Source organism: Haliotis rubra, unplaced genomic scaffold (assembly GCF_003918875.1).
Source record: "Haliotis rubra isolate DU_JTF1 unplaced genomic scaffold, ASM391887v1 Scf3, whole genome shotgun sequence".
Taxonomy (NCBI): domain Eukaryota; kingdom Metazoa; phylum Mollusca; class Gastropoda; order Lepetellida; family Haliotidae; genus Haliotis; species Haliotis rubra.
In genome coordinates this window covers 6,787,416-6,807,203 of record NW_025766968.1, presented here as the reverse complement: position 1 = coordinate 6,807,203, position 19,788 = coordinate 6,787,416, and the positions used below count along the sequence as shown (strand labels likewise).

The 19,788-nt window shown below is 40.5% G+C and overlaps 1 protein-coding gene across 1 annotated transcript; it reads right to left on the bottom strand.

Annotated features, from left to right (window-relative positions):
- Positions 1–18,129: 18,129 nt before the first annotated feature.
- On the bottom strand, positions 18,130–19,436 carry LOC124282523 (leucine-rich repeat extensin-like protein 3). Its single transcript, XM_046718537.1, has 2 exons — positions 19,373–19,436; positions 18,130–19,100 (listed from the first exon to the last, which is right to left on the bottom strand). Exons 1-2 carry the CDS (start codon positions 19,434–19,436, stop codon positions 18,130–18,132), a joined length of 1,035 nt encoding a protein of 344 aa, XP_046574493.1.
- Positions 19,437–19,788: the final 352 nt, after the last annotated feature.

The following is a 19,788-nucleotide window of genomic DNA, read 5'->3' as shown; positions in this document are numbered from 1 at the left end:
TGTATTATCGCCCGCCAACCCCTAATGGACATGAGTGAGTGAGTGAGTGAGTGAGTGAGTGAGTGAGTGAGTGAGTGAGTGAGTGAGTGAGTGAGTGAGTGAGTGAGTGAGTGAGTTAGCAATATTACAGCAATATCAATGGTGGGGGACACCAAATATGGGCTTCACATTGCACCCATGTGGGAAATCGAACCAGGTCTTCAAAGCATGATGGCCGGGCAGCTTTAACCATTAGGCTACCCCACCGGCCCGGACATGGATGAACATGGGAACAGAAGTTTAAGTATCTAACCTGTATATTTTCTCAAAAACAAACTGACAAATAATTCTAAATATAACACATGCTTCACCAAAATAGTATTCTACTTTTGTCAAAGAGTAGTTTGGATATACATAATGTTTATAATGAAATGATAATGTATATATCAAACCTATATACTCCAGCTACATGTACATGAGCTGATTTCCCCACAGACTCAAGCGTATAGAAGCCTATGTTATTATAAGTTTAAAAAACAATTTCTTATATTTGTCTGCTCTAGGTGGTGTGGTAAAGATAAAATACTGGAATAATTTGAATAATGAAGCATGCTCTTCCCAGAGATGAGACAAACATTCTAAAATGGAAAGGTTTCAGAAAAGTTAATCCTACAGGAAATTCTTGTTATAAATCAAGCAGCAGATATTTTTCATCTGATGAAGAGGAAAAGGTCTGAATCCATATGCTTCGAATATTTGTGAAATGTTTGCACACTGTTAGCTTTGATAAAAGATTGAACATGAGGAGAGATGTTGTACTCAGTGACTTGAGGGGGAATCACAGGAACGACTGTAGGTGCTGCAGGAAGATGTGATGTATCCGCCACTTGTATGGTGTAACAGTAGTTGCTGTTGTTGCTGAAGATGGACATAATGTACTCTGTCACTTGTATCGTGTAACAGTGGTTGCTGTTGCTGAAGAAAGACATAATGTATTCTGTCACTTGTATGGTGTAACAGTGGTTGCTGTTGTTGCTGAAGAAAGACACAATGTACTCTGCCACTTGTATGGTGTAACAGTAGTTGCTGTTGTTGCTGAAGAGAGACATAATGTACTCTGCCACTTGTATGGTGTAACAGTAGTTGCTGTTGTTGCTGAAGAGAGACACAATGTACTGTGTCACTTGTATGGTGTAACAGTAGTTGCTGTTGTTGCTGAAGAGAGACATAATGTACTGTGTCACTTGTACGGTGTAACAGTAGTTGCTGTTGTTGCTGAACAGAGACATAAAGTACTGTGTCACTTGTATGGTGTAATAGTAGTTGCTGTTGCTGAAGAGAGACATAATGTACTCTCTGACTTGCATGGTGTAACAGCAATTGCTGTTGTTGAAGATGGACATACCGTACTGTGTCACTTGTATGGTGTAACAGTAGTTGCTGTTGTTGCTGAAGAGAGACATAATGTATTCTGTCACTTGTATGGTGTAACAGAAATTGCTGTTGTTGAAGAAAGACATAATGTACTGTGTCACTTGTATGGTGTAACAGTAGTTGCTGTTGTTGCTGAAGAGAGACATAATGTACTGTGTCACTTGTATGGTGTAACAGTAGTTGCTGTTGTTGCTGAAATGAGATGTGATCTGCTTCGTGAATTGTTGTGAGGTACAGTTGTTGTTGCTGCTGCTGCTACTGCTGAAGAGGCAGGTGATGTACTCTGTGACTTGAGGGGAGTCACAACAGCTGTTGTTAGGCCTCAATAAATTGATTATTAATTTTAACAAAACATATTCAAGCATTTTACTATTTATATACATATCACACACAAACTATTCAAAGCATCTCCACACATTGCCAGCGGATGTGATTCCGACGGATGTTTGGTAGAACCATGTATGTTGAACACATGCAGAAATGTTCTGTAAGTAAGGGGGACAAGAAGGGAACAGCCATGTGATTGGGGAGGGGGAGATTTATAAATTAAATAATTCAGAAATATGCCCCAAATGAATGTTGGCAGTGGTGAAAAATAAATAGTTCATTTTGTAGAGTAAAAGCTTTGTCTTTCTTGTTGTTTTAAACATTGAAAATAAAAATTTTAAAGGAAAAATGGATTGGGGTGTTCTCAAAACATTTCACCCTCACCCCTTGTTACCTTGTAGGTGGCAGGGAAGGAAAGATATTGTTGAGTGTTGGAGTGAGGTAAAATATGAGACATATGACAAATTGTACCAGGAAATCAAAACTGGGAATCATGAAGGACTCAGGATTGTCTCACAGTTAACATTTTTCTCACAAATACCATGCAATGACTGGACCAATCTCATTGACACAGGAGTAGTGGGGTAGCCCTAATGGTTATAGCATCTGCTGCGTCACACGAAGACCGGGTTCGATTCCCCACATGGGTACAATGTGTGAATCCCATTTCTGGTGTCCCCCGAGGTGATGTTGCTGGAATATTGCTAGAAGCGGCATAAAACCCAACTCACTCACTCTCGTTGTCCTAACTGAGTTCACATTGTAGAGGTCACCCTTTCAAGCAACCAGTCTTAAACCTACGATGCAAAGCATCATTAGTAACCAAATATTTTGGCACAGAGAAAGAGTGCATGTCTGTTGCTGGTATGTTACTTGTACAATCTTGTCGTGCCCGAACAGCTGGGTGGGTATTTCAAAACTTGAAGAAGTAGGACCATGGGTCTATTTGCTCACCTGGCACATGTATATTTAGAGAAATTAAAAGCAACTGTATAATGTATGGAGCTGGGTTCTCAGCTATAAACAGTTAGTGCAACAATATGTGGGGAAAGGGACACAAGAAATTAGTTTCATACATTGTAGTCATGGGGGGAATCAAACCCAGACCTACAGCTTGATGAATCAACATCTTATCCTCTAGACTACCCCAACCAATGCCAGACCTTCCTTATTTCATGTCTTACAGATTGCTTTCATCATGCAGTCAAACATGTACCCAAACAAAGAAATAGGAAAAGAAAAGCAAGATTTATAGATGTCAACTTCCTAATAACACGACGTTTCAATGTATGCTTGCCCTTAATCAGGTCATCTAACATCTAATTTCAGACATGATCTGAGTTAACATAATTTTATTACTCTACTTTTACAAATGAAATACCTGTCTAATAAAACTACCACTCACAAACAATCACCTATTTAAACTGCAAGTTTACTTAAAATGGATCAAGATAAGGTGGTATTGAAAAGTCCATGTGATAAAAGTACATTTTATAGCACATGTTGAGTCTCCAGCCAGCATGGTGACTGTGAGAGATTACATGAATACCGCCTTACATGGGGTCCCCAACACTAATCTGCTCCTGGTCCGCCCCGGCGTGGGTCGATGATTAATCGCTCTTGCCGTGTCAGGAATAAGGATACTGATAAGCTGTATTAACTTTGTTTAACATTCATTTAATTCACCATTATTTAAAGGCTCTCAAGGACTTTTTTTAATACTGAGGTTATGAATCTTTGTCCCCCTGGGATTTAATTAAATCCTCAGTTATTCCTTCTTCTATCGTTTGTCAAACAAAAAATGTTTTATGTCAAAATTCAAATATTTAAAGTTAACTTTGACATGGTACATGAGTGTCAGGATTAAAAGAAAATCAACACAGGATCAGCCGCTTTAAGATTCATCTCAGTACAGACTGAAGTGACTTGTGATACTAGCAATAATTTGCAAAAGGATAGGTTGCACTTCTTTAAATGAGCTTCCTTAAAATAAGTTACTTGATTCTTTTAGTTCACTTCTTTTAAAGCGATACTTTGCTTCTTTAAGCAAACATTTTTAACTATAATTCCTAAATAAAAAATATACTTATAATTACTTCTTCATGGAAATTCCTGAAAAAGTTTTACTTGTTTCTTTAAATATTTATTTTAAAGAAAAGGATACTTGCTTCTTTAAGTAAGCTTCTTTAAGAAAGGATACCTGATTCTTCATATTATATAGAAAAATTACAAACATTTTGGATTGCCAGTCATTTGTATTCGGGTGACAAATAGCCAAAATGATACTACCTGCATTTCATATTTAACTTGGTCTGCCAATAAATAGACACTGTTTCTTTCAAAACCATTGAAAAATTGAAATCCATCCAAACAAAAGAAAACAGATCTCATCAATAATCATAAAATTTCAACTGGTAAGTAAATAAACAGGTACTTACAAAAGCTTTTGGACAAGATTTCTACCCTTTTGGTTCCAATTTACAGGAATTAGAGACATTTTAGATTGAGCCAATTCTGCATCAACTGACCTAATAAAAATGCCTCAATATGACTAAGCAAGTACTGAAACAATGAGACCATCAAGCTGTCAACCAACTGAAATCAAATGTTATTGATATTGTCATGAAATACTGCTATTTCACTGGGTGCAGGTTTGCATAGCAATCTTTCAGAAGTAAGTGACACCAAAACCTAATCTATTGATTGCCAAACTAAGATTTGATGCTGGGTTTTTTTAAATACAGAACAGCAATTACACAAATGGCAATATTTGTTTTCAAGATGTTTTCAACAATTACTTAATACATCTGTTCAACATAAGAAAGTTTCAATCCTTTAAGTATTTTCTTTTCAAGAAAAAGATTGTTGAAGAAAATCAAAGATGGCCATTATAGTGGCCATATTCTATTATCAAGTTTAGTTCCAAGAACATTATTTATGGTCAGGGATATATGCACAAAGGTTGATCAAAATTAGCTCAATCCATGAAGTTGATGAGGTGACTAAAAATGTAGAAAAGTTTATGGTCACTAACACCAAACTAGAATACCATACTGCCATTTGAAACAAATAACTTTTCGGACTTTGACATTTTGCTTTGAAACTTCTTGCTTTCGAGTGAAAGATGTTTTCAAGCAAGTTTTTTCTGCAGAAATGAAATGCTGACTTTCATGTGGGATGTTTTTACTAAAAGAGGAAATACCAGAGAACCAAGAATATTTGCTCAGCAAATCAAAACAAAACATCAGATTATAGAAACAAAATGTGTTACATTAAATAAATATCAGCTTTAAAATGTTCGCAAGTTCATCATGAGAATATAAAGTATTTTTAATCAAAGGACAAACAGGTAGTAAAGGTAAAAGCCAGCAGGCAACATATCTCAGATATTGGATTTTCACAAAGTTTTGGGGTGGCACTGTTTTCCTAGAATTTCCTAATGCAAAATTGTTCGATTACGAGAGGGCAGACTAGAATGGTGCAGTGACACCAATACATTGTGACGTAATGCAAAAAGTGCACATTATCGTCTGATAAAGTATTGTCAGCGCCTTTGATCTTTCACCGAAGCATCTTAGAATGTCTGATAGAACAACAGGTATACTTGAGGACAAAACAATAATGAGTGAGTGAGTTTGGTTTTACCCTGCAATATCACGACGCAGGGGACGCCAGAAATGTACTACGCACATTGTACCCATGTGGAGAATCGAACCCAGGTCTTTGACAAGTGAATGCTTAAACAACAAGGCTACCCCACCACCCACAATAATGAGAGGCAGGACATTTTGAAGATGGGCAAGAATGAAAATCTAATAAATTCTTATCATAACCTTAATTAAAGTTAAAAGAGATTAGACAGAACTTATAGTCCATGGGCTGATATAGGTGACCCTCCCCCTCCCCGGGGGAATTTTGAAGACTATATTTTTTTGAAAGCTTATCATATGTACATTCAAATTCCAGGTGTTTGCAGGCTGGGTGCGGGGTATTTTTCCCGCAGTGACCCCCCAAAGGGGGTCAGGGTGGGAAAAATTTGGGAAAATTAGTTTTCGCTTTTTTCACAAAATACATTCTAATAACTGCTTTCTATCAGGATCTATACAAATATTTAAGGTTTATTGATAAGTTATAGGTACAGGGAAGACATTTACTTTGAAAAATGCATTGCGTCTAAGGAAAAATTAAACTTTATAGGTGTTTTTCTACACTTTCTAGTGGGCAATTGTTTTAAGAAGGTATTCTTGTTTCAATAGCTCTAAAATGATCAAAATTAATGTTACAGCTATACTTAAAGCATGAAAAGACTTTGAGATGGTTTATTGTAGTCTGAGTGCTGGGGATTTTTCATGCCCTGACCCCCCAAGAGGGGGGCCAGGGGGTAAAAATTTGGGAAAATTAGTTTTTTAAGCTTTTTTTTCACAAAATACATTCTAATAACTGCTTTCTATCAGGATCTATACAAATATTTAAGGTTTATTGATAAGTTATAGGTACAGGAAGACATTTACTTTGAAAAATGCATTGCGTCTAAGGGAAAAATTAAACTTTATAGGTGTTTTTCTACACTTTCTAGTGGGCAATTGTTTTTAAGAAGGTATTCTTGTTTCAATAGCTCTAAAATGATCAAAATTAATGTTACAGCTATGCTTAAAGCATGAAAAGACTTTTGAGATGGTTTATTGTAGTCTGAGTGCTGGGGATTTTTCATGCCCTGACCCCCAAGAGGGGGGCCAGGGGTAAATTTGGGGAAAATTAGTTTTAAACTTTTTCACAAAATACATTCTAATAACTGCTTTCTATCAGGAACTAAACAAATATTTAAGGTTTATTGATAAGTTATAGGTACAGGAAGACATTTACTTTGAAAAATGCATTGCGTCTAAGGGAAAAATTAAACTTTATAGGTGTTTTTCTACACTTTCTAGTGGGCAATTGTTTTAAGAAGGTATTCTTGTTTCAATAGCTCTGAAATGATCAAAATTAATGTTACAGCTATACTTAAAGCATGAAAAGACTTTGAGATGGTATATTGTAGTCTGGGTGCTGGGGATTTTTCATGCCCTGACCCCCCAAGAGGGGGAGGGGTGGGTAAAAATTTGGGAAAATCAGTTTTTTTCTTTTTTTCACAAAATACATTCTTATAACTGCCCTTTATCAGGAACAATGAAAATATCTAACATTTATTATTTAGTTAGAGGCACAGGAAGACTTTAAATTTGAAAAATGCATTGTGTCTAAGGGGGAAATCAAATTTGAATGCTGTTTTTCTACACTGTCTAGTTGGCAGTTGGTTAAAAAACGTATTATTTCTTCAATTGCTCTAAAATGATCAAAATTAATGTTACAGCTATGCTATGTTAAAGCATGGTGGTTTAATCTCACTTTGGCTTTTTATAACATTGAGTTACCATTACTTATATTTATGTACCTTTATGCCGAATCATCATAGATTGTGTCCACAAGACTCTCTATATCAACTTCGTCTGAATCCTCCGTTCTACTCAAATCTAAGTTCTTGCTGGATATTATGTCAGTCAACCCTCGTTGAAGGATGTTGCCTATGGTCCATTGACATTTCAGAGCATTTACTCCCCCTTTCAGACACCCATAGCCCACACGGTGAGCAACACCAGGGGGATTCTTGTCAGCTTGACCAAGATCAAGGTGTGGTGATCGCACGCTGCAAGTGCATGTGTAGGGAGTCTCTGCAAGATGGAAGGAGCCTCATGTCTACATCATCATAGCTTGTCATAGTCTGTCCTCCCTTGGGTTTTAACTTCTTCATGAAGATTTGGTAGCTCATTTACATTGTGTGTGATCTGACCATACATATGACAGACAAAGGAATCCAATGACCTCAACAAGTCAGTAGCTATCTCATCAGAAAGTCCTATTTTGGAAAAATCATTCACAAATTCAGGGTGAGATTCGAGAAGCTCAATGGGGAGAACTCTGCCACGTCTGACAGGGGCACTGGTGGTATCACATCCTGTAAATGCATGAAGGGCTGGACATTGCACAGAGTGGACCCTTTCAGATTGATGATACTTTGTACATCCAGAAGTCTTCATTTGTCACCAGTGCCCTTGTCAAGTAGAACAGAAGTTTTCACCTTTTGAACAACCTTCAGAAGCAGAATCAACAGATCTGTATTATCTGATCATATCACAACTTGTGCAGCAGAAGGATGCTGAGCATCTACATGCAAAAGTGAAGAATGAACCAAGTTTCCGCATCTTCGTGTGATTAACACAAAGCATTCTCTGAAGTGACATGCTGATTCGCCATCCGTGGTCATCAACATAAAACACTCTTCACCTTTCATAAAGAAGACTATTTTTCCACTGAAGTTGAATTGTGTATTTGTCAGTACACCATTCATCAAAGATCAGTTGTATCAATTGCCTTTTGTGCTTGGGATTGACCATAAACGATTTCCAGTCAGATGGGGTTTTATAATTTGGGCCCTGAACCAAATGTGAGCTGTTCATCTTCTGTCTCTCTCTAATCACTTGATGGAGTCTTTTGTTATGAATCTGTGACAAACTCCACTCTTTCCTAATGTGGAAGCATCACAGAAACCTTCTCAACTAGCTTCTCATATGTATCGGGATGCCAGTGAGGGACTGGAGTATAGGGCATTACCATCTACTGTATGCACAGCATCAACAGCGATCAAATCATGCTTCTTTGCATCAGTCTCCAGGTAGTGCAGCAGTTTGGCTTTGTCGGTTTTCTCTGGATAGCCATCATCTGTTGCTAAGGCCCATGGAACAGGTGATAATGGGAATGAAGATGTCTTTTAGAGACATCAGTGTCATGTTGCTCACTCAAGAGAACCAACTGAGCAAATACATTTGTCTCAACTTTCATTTGGATGAGTCGACTTCAAGGAAAGAAAGTCTTCTCTATGAAAGGTGAAGAGTGTTTTACTTAATGGTTGATGACCACAGATGACCGAATCAGTATCTGTCACTCTAGAGGATGTTTTGTGAATGCTTTCTTCCAGGAAGAAGCGGAAACTAGGATCATTCTTCACGTTTGGCATGTAGATGTTCAGCATCCTTCTGCTGCACAAGTTGTGATATGATCAGATAATACAGATGTGTTGATTCTGCTTCTGAAGGTTGTTCAAAGGTGAAAACTTCTCTTCTATTTGACAAAGGCACTGGTGACAAACGAAGACTTCTGGATGTACAAAGTATCATCAGTCTGAAAGCGTCCACTCTGTGCAATGTCCAGCCAGCCCTTCATGCATTTACAGGATGTGATACCACCAGTGCCTTTGTCAGACGCGGCAAAGTTCTCCCCATTGAGCTTCTCGAGCCTCACCCTGAATTTGTAAATGATTTATCCATGATAGGACTTTCTGATGAGATAGCTACTGACTTGTTGAGGTCATTGGATTCCTTTGTCTGTCATATGTATGGTCAGATCACACACAATGTAAATGAGCTACCAAATCTTCATGAAGAAGTTAAAACCCAAGGGAGGACAGACTATGACAAGCTATGATGATGTAGACATGAGACTCCTTCCATCTTGCAGAGACTCCCTACACATGCACTTGCAGCGTCGCGATCACCAGGCCTTGATCTTGGTCAAGCTGACAAGAATCCCCTGGTGTTGCTCACCCGTGTGGGCTATGGGTGGCTGAAAGGGGGAGTAAATGCTCTGAAATGTCAATGGACCATAGGCAACATCCTTCACCGAGGGTTGACTGACATAATATCCAGCACGAACTTAGATTTGAGTAGAACGGAGGATTCAGACGGTTGATATAGAGAGTCTTGTGGATACAATCTATGATGATTCGGCATAAAGGTACATAAATATAAGTAATGGTAACTCAATGTTATAAAAAGCCAAAGTGAGATTAAACCACCATGCTTTAAGTATAGCTGTAACATTAATTTTGATCATTTTAGAGCAATTGAAGAAATAATATCGTTTTTTTAACCAACTGCCAACTAGACAGTGTAGAAAACAGCATTCAAATTTGATTTCCTTAGACACAATGCATTTTCAAATTTAAAGTCTTCCCTGAACCTCTAACTAAATAATAAATGTTAGATATTTTCATTGTTCCTGATAAAGGGCAGTTATAAGAATGTATTTTGCGAAAAAGAAAACTGATTTTCCCAAATTTTACCTTGCCCTCTTGGGGTCGGGGCATGAAAAATCCCCAGCACCCAGACTACAATAAACCATCTCAAAGTCTTTTCATGCTTTAAGTATAGCTGTAACATTAATTTTGATCATTTCAGAGCTATTGAAACAAGAATACCTTCTTAAAAACAATTGCCCACTAGAAAGTGTGAGAAAACACCTATAAAGTTTAATTTTTCCTTAGACGCAATGCATTTTCAAAGTAAATGTCTTCCTGTACCTATAACTTATCAATAAACCTTAAATATTTGTATAGTTCCTGATAGAAAGCAGTTATTAGAATGTATTTTGTGAAAAAAGCGAAAACTAATTTTCCCAAATTTTACCCCCTGGCCCCCCTCTTGGGGGGTCAGGGCATGAAAAATCCAGCACCCAGACTACAATAAACCATCTCAAAGTCTTTCATGCTTTAAGCATAGCTGTAACATTATTTTGATCATTTTAGAAACTATTGAAACAAGAATACCTTCTTAAAACAATTGCCCACTAGAAAGTGTAGAAAACACCTATAAAGTTTAATTTTCCCTTAGACTAATGCATTTTCAAAGTAAATGTCTTCCTGTACCTATAACTTATCAATAAACCTTAAATATTTGTTTAGTTCCTGATAGAAAGCGGTTATTAGAATGTATTTTGAAAAAGTTTAAAACTACTTTTCCCAAATTTTTTCCCACCCTGACCCCTTTGGGGTCACTCTGGAAAAATCCCCCGCACCCAGCCTGCAAACACCTGAAATTTGAATGTACATATGATAAGCTTTCAAAAAAATATAGTCTTCAAAATTCCCCCGGGGGGGGGAGGGTCACCTATATCAGCCCATGGACTATTAAGGCTTGATACAAAAAATTGATATTATGTTCAAACATATAAGACACACAAGTAGCTTCAATCCCCTCACATCGATTCAGTGTCTTCTATGTCAATAAACAACTGACTAACATTCCCAATAAGTTTAAACTGGGATTGTCCAGGGTTTTATGTGCTGGAGACAAACATGGCTGACAGTCATTGCCACTATATGCTAAGTGAGTTGTTCATTCAAACACTGTATTCATACAAAGCTTCTAAATGTTACTTCATTGAGTGAAATCATGCCTTGAACATTAAGCCTGGTTTGGCACCTACCATCCCGATGGCAAGACATGGAGGAAGTCAACAGTGACAAGAGCTGTGTGCTGTTATGTTGAAATACCTCCCTTAGGTGATCGGAAGATAGTGACATTAGTGACACACTTCTTCGGCAGGTACTGTCAAATGCTGTTCAATACAAAATATATAGATGTTTCACCATCAACAGACATGTTGTCTTTCATCTCAGCATGGGAAAAAAGTCCTGATTCATAACTGAACCAGACTGCTGTCAGTTTCTCAGTGTCTGCCTGTACAGTGTGGCTTCATTGGACACATTGTCATTGTTCACAACACTGATCTTCTGGGTCACTTTCAGATGAAAGCAGGCACATGTCATGCAGTCTCCTGGCACTAGCATGTCAAAGCCACAGATGAAAGCAGGCACATGTCATGCAGTCTCCTGGTACCAGCATGTCAAAGCCACAGATGAAAGCAGGCACATGTCATGCAGTCTCCTGGTACCAGCATGTCAAAGACACAGATGAAAGCAGGCACATGTCATGCAGTCTCCTGGTACCAGCATGTCAAAGTCACAGATGAAAGCAGGCACATGTCATGCAGTCTCCTGGCACCAGCATGTCAAAGACACAGATGAAAGCAGGCACATGTCATGCAGTCTCCTGGTACCAGCATGTCAAAGACACAGATGAAAGAAGGCACATGTCATGCAGTCTCCTGGCACCAGCATGTCAAAGACACAGATGAAAGCAGGCACATGTCATGCAGTCTCCTGGCACCAGCATGTCAAAGACACAGATGAAAGCAGGCACATGTCATGCAGTCTCCTGGTACCAGCATGTGTCAAAGACACAGATGAAAGCAGGCACATGTCATGCAGTCTCCTGGTACCAGCATGTGTCAAAGACACAGATGAAAGAAGGCACATGTCATGCAGTCTCCTGGCACCAGCATGTCAAAGACACAGATGAAAGAAGGCACATGTCATGCAGTCTCCTGGCACCAGCATGTCAAAGACACAGATGAAAGCAGGCACATGACATGCAGTCTCCTGGTACCAGCATGTCAAAGACACAGATGAAAGAAGGCACATGTCATGCAGTCTCCTGGCACTAGCATGTCAAAGACACAGATGAAAGCAGGCACATGTCATGCAGTCTCCTGGCACCAGCATGTCAAAGACACAGATGAAAGCAGGCACATGTCATGCAGTCTCCTGGTACCAGCATGTCAAAGACACAGATGAAAGAAGGCACATGTCATGCAGTCTCCTGGCACTAGCATGTCAAAGTCACAGATGAAAGCAGGCACATGTCATGCAGTCTCCTTGCACCAGCATGTCAAAGACACAGATGAAAGCAGGCACATGTCATGCAGTCTCCTGGTACCAGCATGTCAAAGACACAGATGAAAGAAGGCACATGTCATGCAGTCTCCTGGCACTAGCATGTCAAAGACACAGATGAAAGCAGGCACATGTCATGCAGTCTCCTGGCACTAGCATGTCAAAGACACAGATGAAAGCAGGCACATGTCATGCAGTCTCCTTGCACCAGCATGTCAAAGACACAGATGAAAGCAGGCACATGTCATGCAGTCTCCTGGCACCAGCATGTCAAAGACACAGATGAAAGCAGGCACATGTCATGCAGTCTCCTGGCACCAGCATGTCAAAGACACAGATGAAAGCAGGCACATGTCATGCAGTCTCCTGGCACTAGCATGTCAAAGACACAGATGAAAGCAGGCACATGTCATGCAGTCTCCTGGTACCAGCATGTCAAAGACACAGATGAAAGAAGGCACATGTCATGCAGTCTCCTGGCACTAGCATGTCAAAGACACAGATGAAAGCAGGCACATGTCATGCAGTCTCCTGGCACCAGCATGTCAAAGATACAGATGAAAGCAGGCACATGTCATGCAGTCTCCTGGCACCAGCATGTCAAAGACACAGATGAAAGACCCGGATGTAAGAATCCTGTGGTGGGGTTGCGACACTTCTCCCATAGGTTGCTACTGCTGACTGTCGAAGCTAGGCAACATGAGCTAGCCACCATGAGCTAGCTCTCGGACTGTTTGTGAAGCTGACATCAAGTAGCCCGAATCTTGCATTTTTGCCATGATAATCTCTGGGCATGAAGGCAAAGGTTGTTGAAGTTGCCATGAAATATGTCACATAAAGGTTGGTGCTGAAGATCATGATGCTCTTGTTGTTTCAGAACATCTAGGCAACGTAACAATCTCGGACACCATGCTCTGTTGCAGTGCCAGAGCTATCAGGATTTCATGTCCTCAATCTTCCATGATCCTTTGGCCAGAGATCCAAGGTGGGGAATGCCTTGGCAAACATTGCATCCCACCTCCTGTAGAGTGTGAGTGAGTGAGTGAGCGAGTTTAGTTTTTACGTCACTTCTTGCAATATTCCAGAAACATCATGGCGGGACACCAGAAATGGGCTTCACACATTGTAACCATGTGGGGAATCGAACCCGGGTCATCGGTGTGAAGAGCGAACGCTTTATCCACTAGACTACCCTGCTGCCCCTCATCTAGAGTGTATACACCTGGAGTGCTAATGGGTCTTGACATACACAGGCAACTTGTTGTTGAGGCAGGTGGTGGATAGATCATGATGTGGGCTTGATTTTCCTCTTCCGGTAAAGGCAATCTGCAAGTATGTTTAACTTGCCTGGTATGTGACATCCTTCCATCCTGCAACTCAACAAGTCTGGCAATGATGATAAGTATGTAACCTCCTTCAACAACCGCTGTGACATCATGCCCCCATGACGCTGTGTATACATACCGCCACATGTACAGTGGAGTTGTCTGTCATGATCAATACTAAAGCATCGCTTAGCTGAAATTGCCATTCTTTGATGGATTGGAAAATAGCTCTCATCTTCAGACAGTTGATATGCAACTTCCTGCCCAGGATGGACAACTTCCATTGTATTGTGCCATTATCCACGTGAGCACCCTATCAATTTTCTGATGCAACCTTGTAGGGGTGATGTCTTTGAGAACAAAATAGGACATACATTGACATCACATTGTGATATAGTAGCTATAACAGCTGGGCTGATAGGACTTGAGATAGGTCATTTAATTCTCTCTGTCTTGTTTATCCAGTCTTGTAAAGGACATAACCACAGCCTCCCTTTTTAGGTTAAAGTAAGGCCAGAAATGCTTAGAAAATGCTTTTTGGCAATTATTTGATAATGGTTGATATTTCAGATTCAAAACTCATATATAATCATTCATACCACCTCGACCTAATATGGCATATGAGTAATCACGCGATGTACCATTACCTATTAAAGATATGTTGGCAGTGAAGAGAACATCAGTTGAAAATATAATGTAATAATTACAGCCAAACAAGGAATTTATTGGTTTGTGATAGAGGATTTAAAGGGATTAGGGGATTCACACGTTATACCCATGTAGAGAATCGAGCACAGGCCTCTGTCATGATGAGCTAACACTTTAACCACTAAGCTACCCACCGTCACCTAGCTAGGAGTGTCTCAGACTGGACCGTGTTGTATCTTGCATTACACCGACACACACATGTACAACACATGTACAACACAGAGCAGCTTCATCACACTGTCCTCATAGCATCTCCATTACCTGAAACTTGGATTGCCTGCATGTGTCAACAGGAAGACTTACATGTATGCTTCTTCCAAGTCTTGTCGAGTCATCTTTCATTTTGTACAATTGAACCTTGATAATCTGGACTCTGTGTATCCCCTCTTCTGAGCAATGGCAAATAGTTGCCTTGAAATGAAGACAGCTACTCCATCTTTGTCATCCGTATATCATAGTCATTCAAATATCATAACAACATGGTACCTGATGTGTTTCGAATAGGGAAACTGCGTATAGAATGTCTATCTATACATTTATCTTACCTCACACATAAATGTCGCTTTCTGATTGGCTGAGCGCTCTTCTATTATTTTCAATGTACCCCGCACACAAGCGAGTAACATTTCAATGTACCCCGTTGTCAATGGCAACTCATTTGGTACTTTGTGGTAGTAATTCTTTATCTCAAATAACATTGAATCACGTATGATGTACGGAAATTACCGATGTTTTGCGAATGCAAATCGATGGAAGGGAGATAACTCTAAATCTGTTTTTCTTGTCAGCAAAATCTAGCGATGGCTACAAAAAGATTTGTACCCGTGTTTCAAACAATTCAAAATTAACATTAAGATAAGGTAAGATAAATACGTTGTTCACTGATCCCTCGGGGCCATGGGTTGATGTACCCTCGATGTTTGTTTATGTTCCTTTCCTTTACAGGGGTACATCAACCCATGTCCCCCTCGTGACCAGTGAACAACTAATATTATACAGGGTTTGATTAATGAATTTAGAACTTGCACCTGAAACTGTCAGTTAAGATGCAACCTCATATTTACATCAACGTGATTCCAGTGCATGTAAATAATTTCACAATATCAACTCTGTTAATTTATCCAGAAATATTCTTTAAAACAAGATGTTTGATCTTCACAGATTGAATGTTTTAACACAAACAATACTTTCTACACAACTATTTTGTTTCCTGTTTCTTTCTACCTATAAACAGACACAAAGCAAAGAAGAGCAAACAAAGTTGCTTGGAAACATAATGGTCATGATATAGAAGGAGCAAATCTTACAACATTTGTATAATTCTTTCAAAAGTAATGCTATTTTTACTCATTGACAAGTAACAAAACAGAATTGCTTCTTTAAAAGTACTTTAAAGCTAATATGTCTGAAAACTTTATTCCAGCATGTTTTTCTGATCAAATTGGAATAAATAAAAATTAGAAATTGCATTTCTTTCATTTTACATAAAAGCTTATCTCATGAGTATAGATAAGAGAGCTCTTCTCCTCCTTGTGACATCATTGCCATTCATTCCTTTGTCTAACTACATACACAAAACAACAATGATTGTGTTGAGGACCTAACTCTGTCAAGATGGTATAGCAGCAGGTACCACAAGGGCGCACTATTATACCAGGAAGATGCATAGCTTGAAACAGACATGTAGATGACATAATGTATACATCTACTTCAGATCTACATGTCCTACCTGCTCAGAGTTGTGTCACGGTGACAGCCATGGCAGATACAAAATGTCTTCCAGACAGAAGTTTATCCTAACAACTGATTACAATGTTTGACAAAGTTTACAGTTTATATACCGGTTTATATATATGTTACAAGGGGGTGTTTATTATGATGCTCACATGCCTGAGATGTTAAAGGCTTTTGAGAAAAAGCTCAAGGATAAAGGACTGGAGACCTTACAGGGAGTCTATTTACTCTTCTGCCAAAGACTGTAAAGGGTGACTCGATTTACTCTTCTATTAAACCTACTGTCTCGGACTTAAGACCTAATTTTCATATAAATCGCGCGAAGTCGTCAATGTCAGAAAAATCGCGTCGAAATCGAAAAAATATCATCAAGAAATCGCATCAAAATCGGCATCATCCAGAAATCGCGTCAAAATCGGCTCATCAAATCAATCAGCAAATCCCGAAATCGAAAAATCCGGCATCGCGGCATCGGCATCAAAAATCGCATCAAAAATCGGCATCAAAATCGCGTCGATCATCATCTTTCGATCAAAATCATCCGTCGTCGATAAATCAGCTTTCATCAAAACCATCGCGCATCGCGATCGTCGATCAATCAAATCGCGTCAAAGATCGTCGGCATCCGAAATCAATCGCGTCAAAATCAATCGGCAAATCGCGCATCAAAGACATCGTCAATATCCGGCATCGCATCAAGATATCATCAATCTTCATCAGGGTCTCATCCCGTCGTCTGGCTCATCGCGTCAAAAATTAATCTCATCCGGCATCGCGTCCGAAATCAATCATCCGGCATCGCGTCAGAAAATCAAAATCCGGCATCGTCAAGATCGATAAATCTTCATCGCGTCGTCAAAGTCGTCAAAATCGTCGAAATCGTCGATGCTCATCCGTATCGTCAATCAAAAAATCCGTCGATAATCATCAAAATCAAAGTCTCATCAAAGTATCGCGTCGAAATCGGCATCGCGTCATCAAATCGATATCGTCGTCGATATTTCGATCAAAGGCAAGGATCGTCAATCTTTCTAGCCGTCGTCGATCAAAGGCGTCGATCAGATGTCGGTATCAAAATCGTCGATCATCCGTATCGTCCGTCGATATCATCGTCGAAATCGTCAAAGTCGAATCGATCGAAATCGTCAAAGTCGATGTCGTCAGGATCGTCAAATCATCGAAGAAATCGTCAAAGTCGTCAATCCATCCGTCGCGCGTCAAAGATGCGTCAATCAACATCAAAGATCGTCGATGTCGATATCAAAGGCGATCGCGTCAAAGTCGATCTTTCTTGTCGAAATCGATCGTCAATCGATCTTCATCCGGATCGTCGTCGGTCGATAATCAATCGATCGTCGATATCATCCGTCGAAGTCGATATCAAATCATCCGTCGATAATCAAAATCATCCGTCAATCCGATCGGCGCGTCAGATCGTCGATCGTCAAAGGCGATCATCAGGTCGTCGATCAAAGGCATCGTCGAAGTCAATCCGGCATCGCGTCAAGGATCTTCGATCGTCAAACGTCGATCAAAATCGTCGAAGTCGGCAAAATCGTCAGAATCGTCAATCGATCAAAGGCGATCGCGTCGAAATCCGGATAAACGATAAATCGCGTCGTCGATCTTCATCAAAGCATCAAAGGTCGACTCGATCAAAGCGCGTCGAAGTCGATCAATCCGTCGAAGATCGTCGATCTTTCATCCGAAATCGTCGCGTCGAAGTCGATATCGATAAAATCGCGTCCGTCGATATTTCGTCAAAATCGTCGGATCGTCGATCCGTCGAAATCATCAGGATCGTCGATCGATCAAGATCGTCCGTCGTCAAATTTCATCGAAATCGTCGATAAATCGTCGTCAATCGGCGATCGTCGAAGTCGGCATCGATCGAAATCGTCGTCGATCATCATCGTCGTCGTCGATCGTCAAAATCGTCGATATCGATCGTCGTCGATATTTCATCCGATCGTCGAATCAATCAATCAAATCATCGAATCGATCATCAATCGTCGATCAATCGATCATCGTCGATCGTCGAAAATCGTCAAAGTCGAAAAATGGAGGGTCAGGTGGGGTCGAGATTATGAAGGTCATGGGGGTGGTGGGAGGTGACAGGTAGGGAGAGAGAGAGGTATGAAGGAGGTTGTTGGTGGAGTGACAGGTAGGGAGAGAGGGTATGAAGGGTGGGGGGTGGTGGAGTGACAGGTAGGGAGAGGGTATGAAGGGTGGTGGGTGGTGACAGGTAGGGGAGAGAGGGTATGAAGGAGTGGGGGTGGGAGGAGGTGAAGAGCCGGTAGGAGAGAGGAGGAGGAGGTGGGGTGGGGATGGTGGGAGTGACAGAGTAGGGAGAGGGTACTGGAAAGGTGGGGGTGGGTGACAGGTAGGGGAGGAGAGGGTATGAAGGGGTGGGGGTGGTGGGTAGGGAGAGAGGGTGAAGCAGAAGGGTGGGGGGGAGAGAGGATGGGGAGAGAGGGTATGAAGGGTGGGGGTGGAGGGTGACAGGTAGGGAGAGGGGGGGATATGGAAGGGTGGGGGTGGAGGAGTGACAGGTAGGGGAGAGGAGTATGAAGGAGAGGTTGGTGGAGTAAAGAGTAGGGAGAGAGGGTATGAAGGAGGGTGTTGGTGGAGGGTGACAGGTAGGGAGAGAGGGTATGAAGGGTGGGGGTGGTGGGAGTAAGAGTAGGGAGAGAGGGTGTGAAGGGTGGGGGTGGAGGAGTGACAGGTAGGGAGAGGGGTATGAAGGGGGAGGTTGTTGGAGGAGGAGTGACAGGTAGGGAGAGAGGGTATGAAGGGTGGTGATGGTGGAGGAGTGACAGGTAGGGAGAGGGTATGATGAAGGGGTGGGGGTGGGTGGAGTGACAGGTAGGGAGAGAGGGTATGAAGGGTGGTGATGGTGGAGTGGCAGGTAGGGAGAGAGGGTATGAAGGGTGGTGATGGTGGAGTGAGAGGTAGGGAGAGAGGGAATGGTGCTATACAGAGACTGTCTACATACAATACAACTCCGAGGAACAAACAGTAGTCATTATATTATCAGCATATGTTCTTTTCGGTTATGATTACACATATATAAAACACACATACAGAATCAACCTACTATGGTATGCAACATATTTGATAATAATTGTTGTGAGATAATTCCTTCCTTTAAACTGAATGGGTCAAGGAAGTCTATGCATAATAAACTATGTGTTTGTCGTGTATAGAATGGCCTTGAGAGAAATCATTTGATGTACAATATGTATGATGTCATACTGACTCCCTGCTGCTGATCCTAAACAGTCTGATCCAAACAAGCAATTTGGTGGTGGGACTTGTTTCATAAGGTCTCAAAAACTCTCCTGATGTCTTAAACAGCATGTTACATAAATATCATGCTCAATATATAAATAGATCCAGGTGTTGGTCTATATATCCCTGTAAATACATGCAGGTGTTGGTCTATATATCCCTGTAATTACATGCAGGCGTTGGTCTATATATCCCTGTAAATACAAGCAGGTGTTGGTCTATATATCCCTGTAAATACATGCAGGTGTTGGTCTATATATCCCTGTAAATACATGCAGGTGTTGGTCTATATATCCCTGTAAATACATGCAGGTGTTGGTCTATATATCCCTGTAAATACATGCAGGTGTTGGTCTATATATCCCTGTAATTACATGCAGGTGT

Excerpts from the sequence above, each read along its gene's own strand:
- LOC124282523 (XM_046718537.1), bottom strand. The coding sequence starts at position 19,436 with ATGAAACAAGTCCCACCACCAAATTGCTTGTTTGGATCAGACTGTTTA. Across the intron at positions 19,101-19,372 it reads TTTAGGATCAGCAGCAGGGA|ACAGTCTCTGTATAGCACCA; the intron begins GTCAGTATGACA and ends TATTGTATGTAG.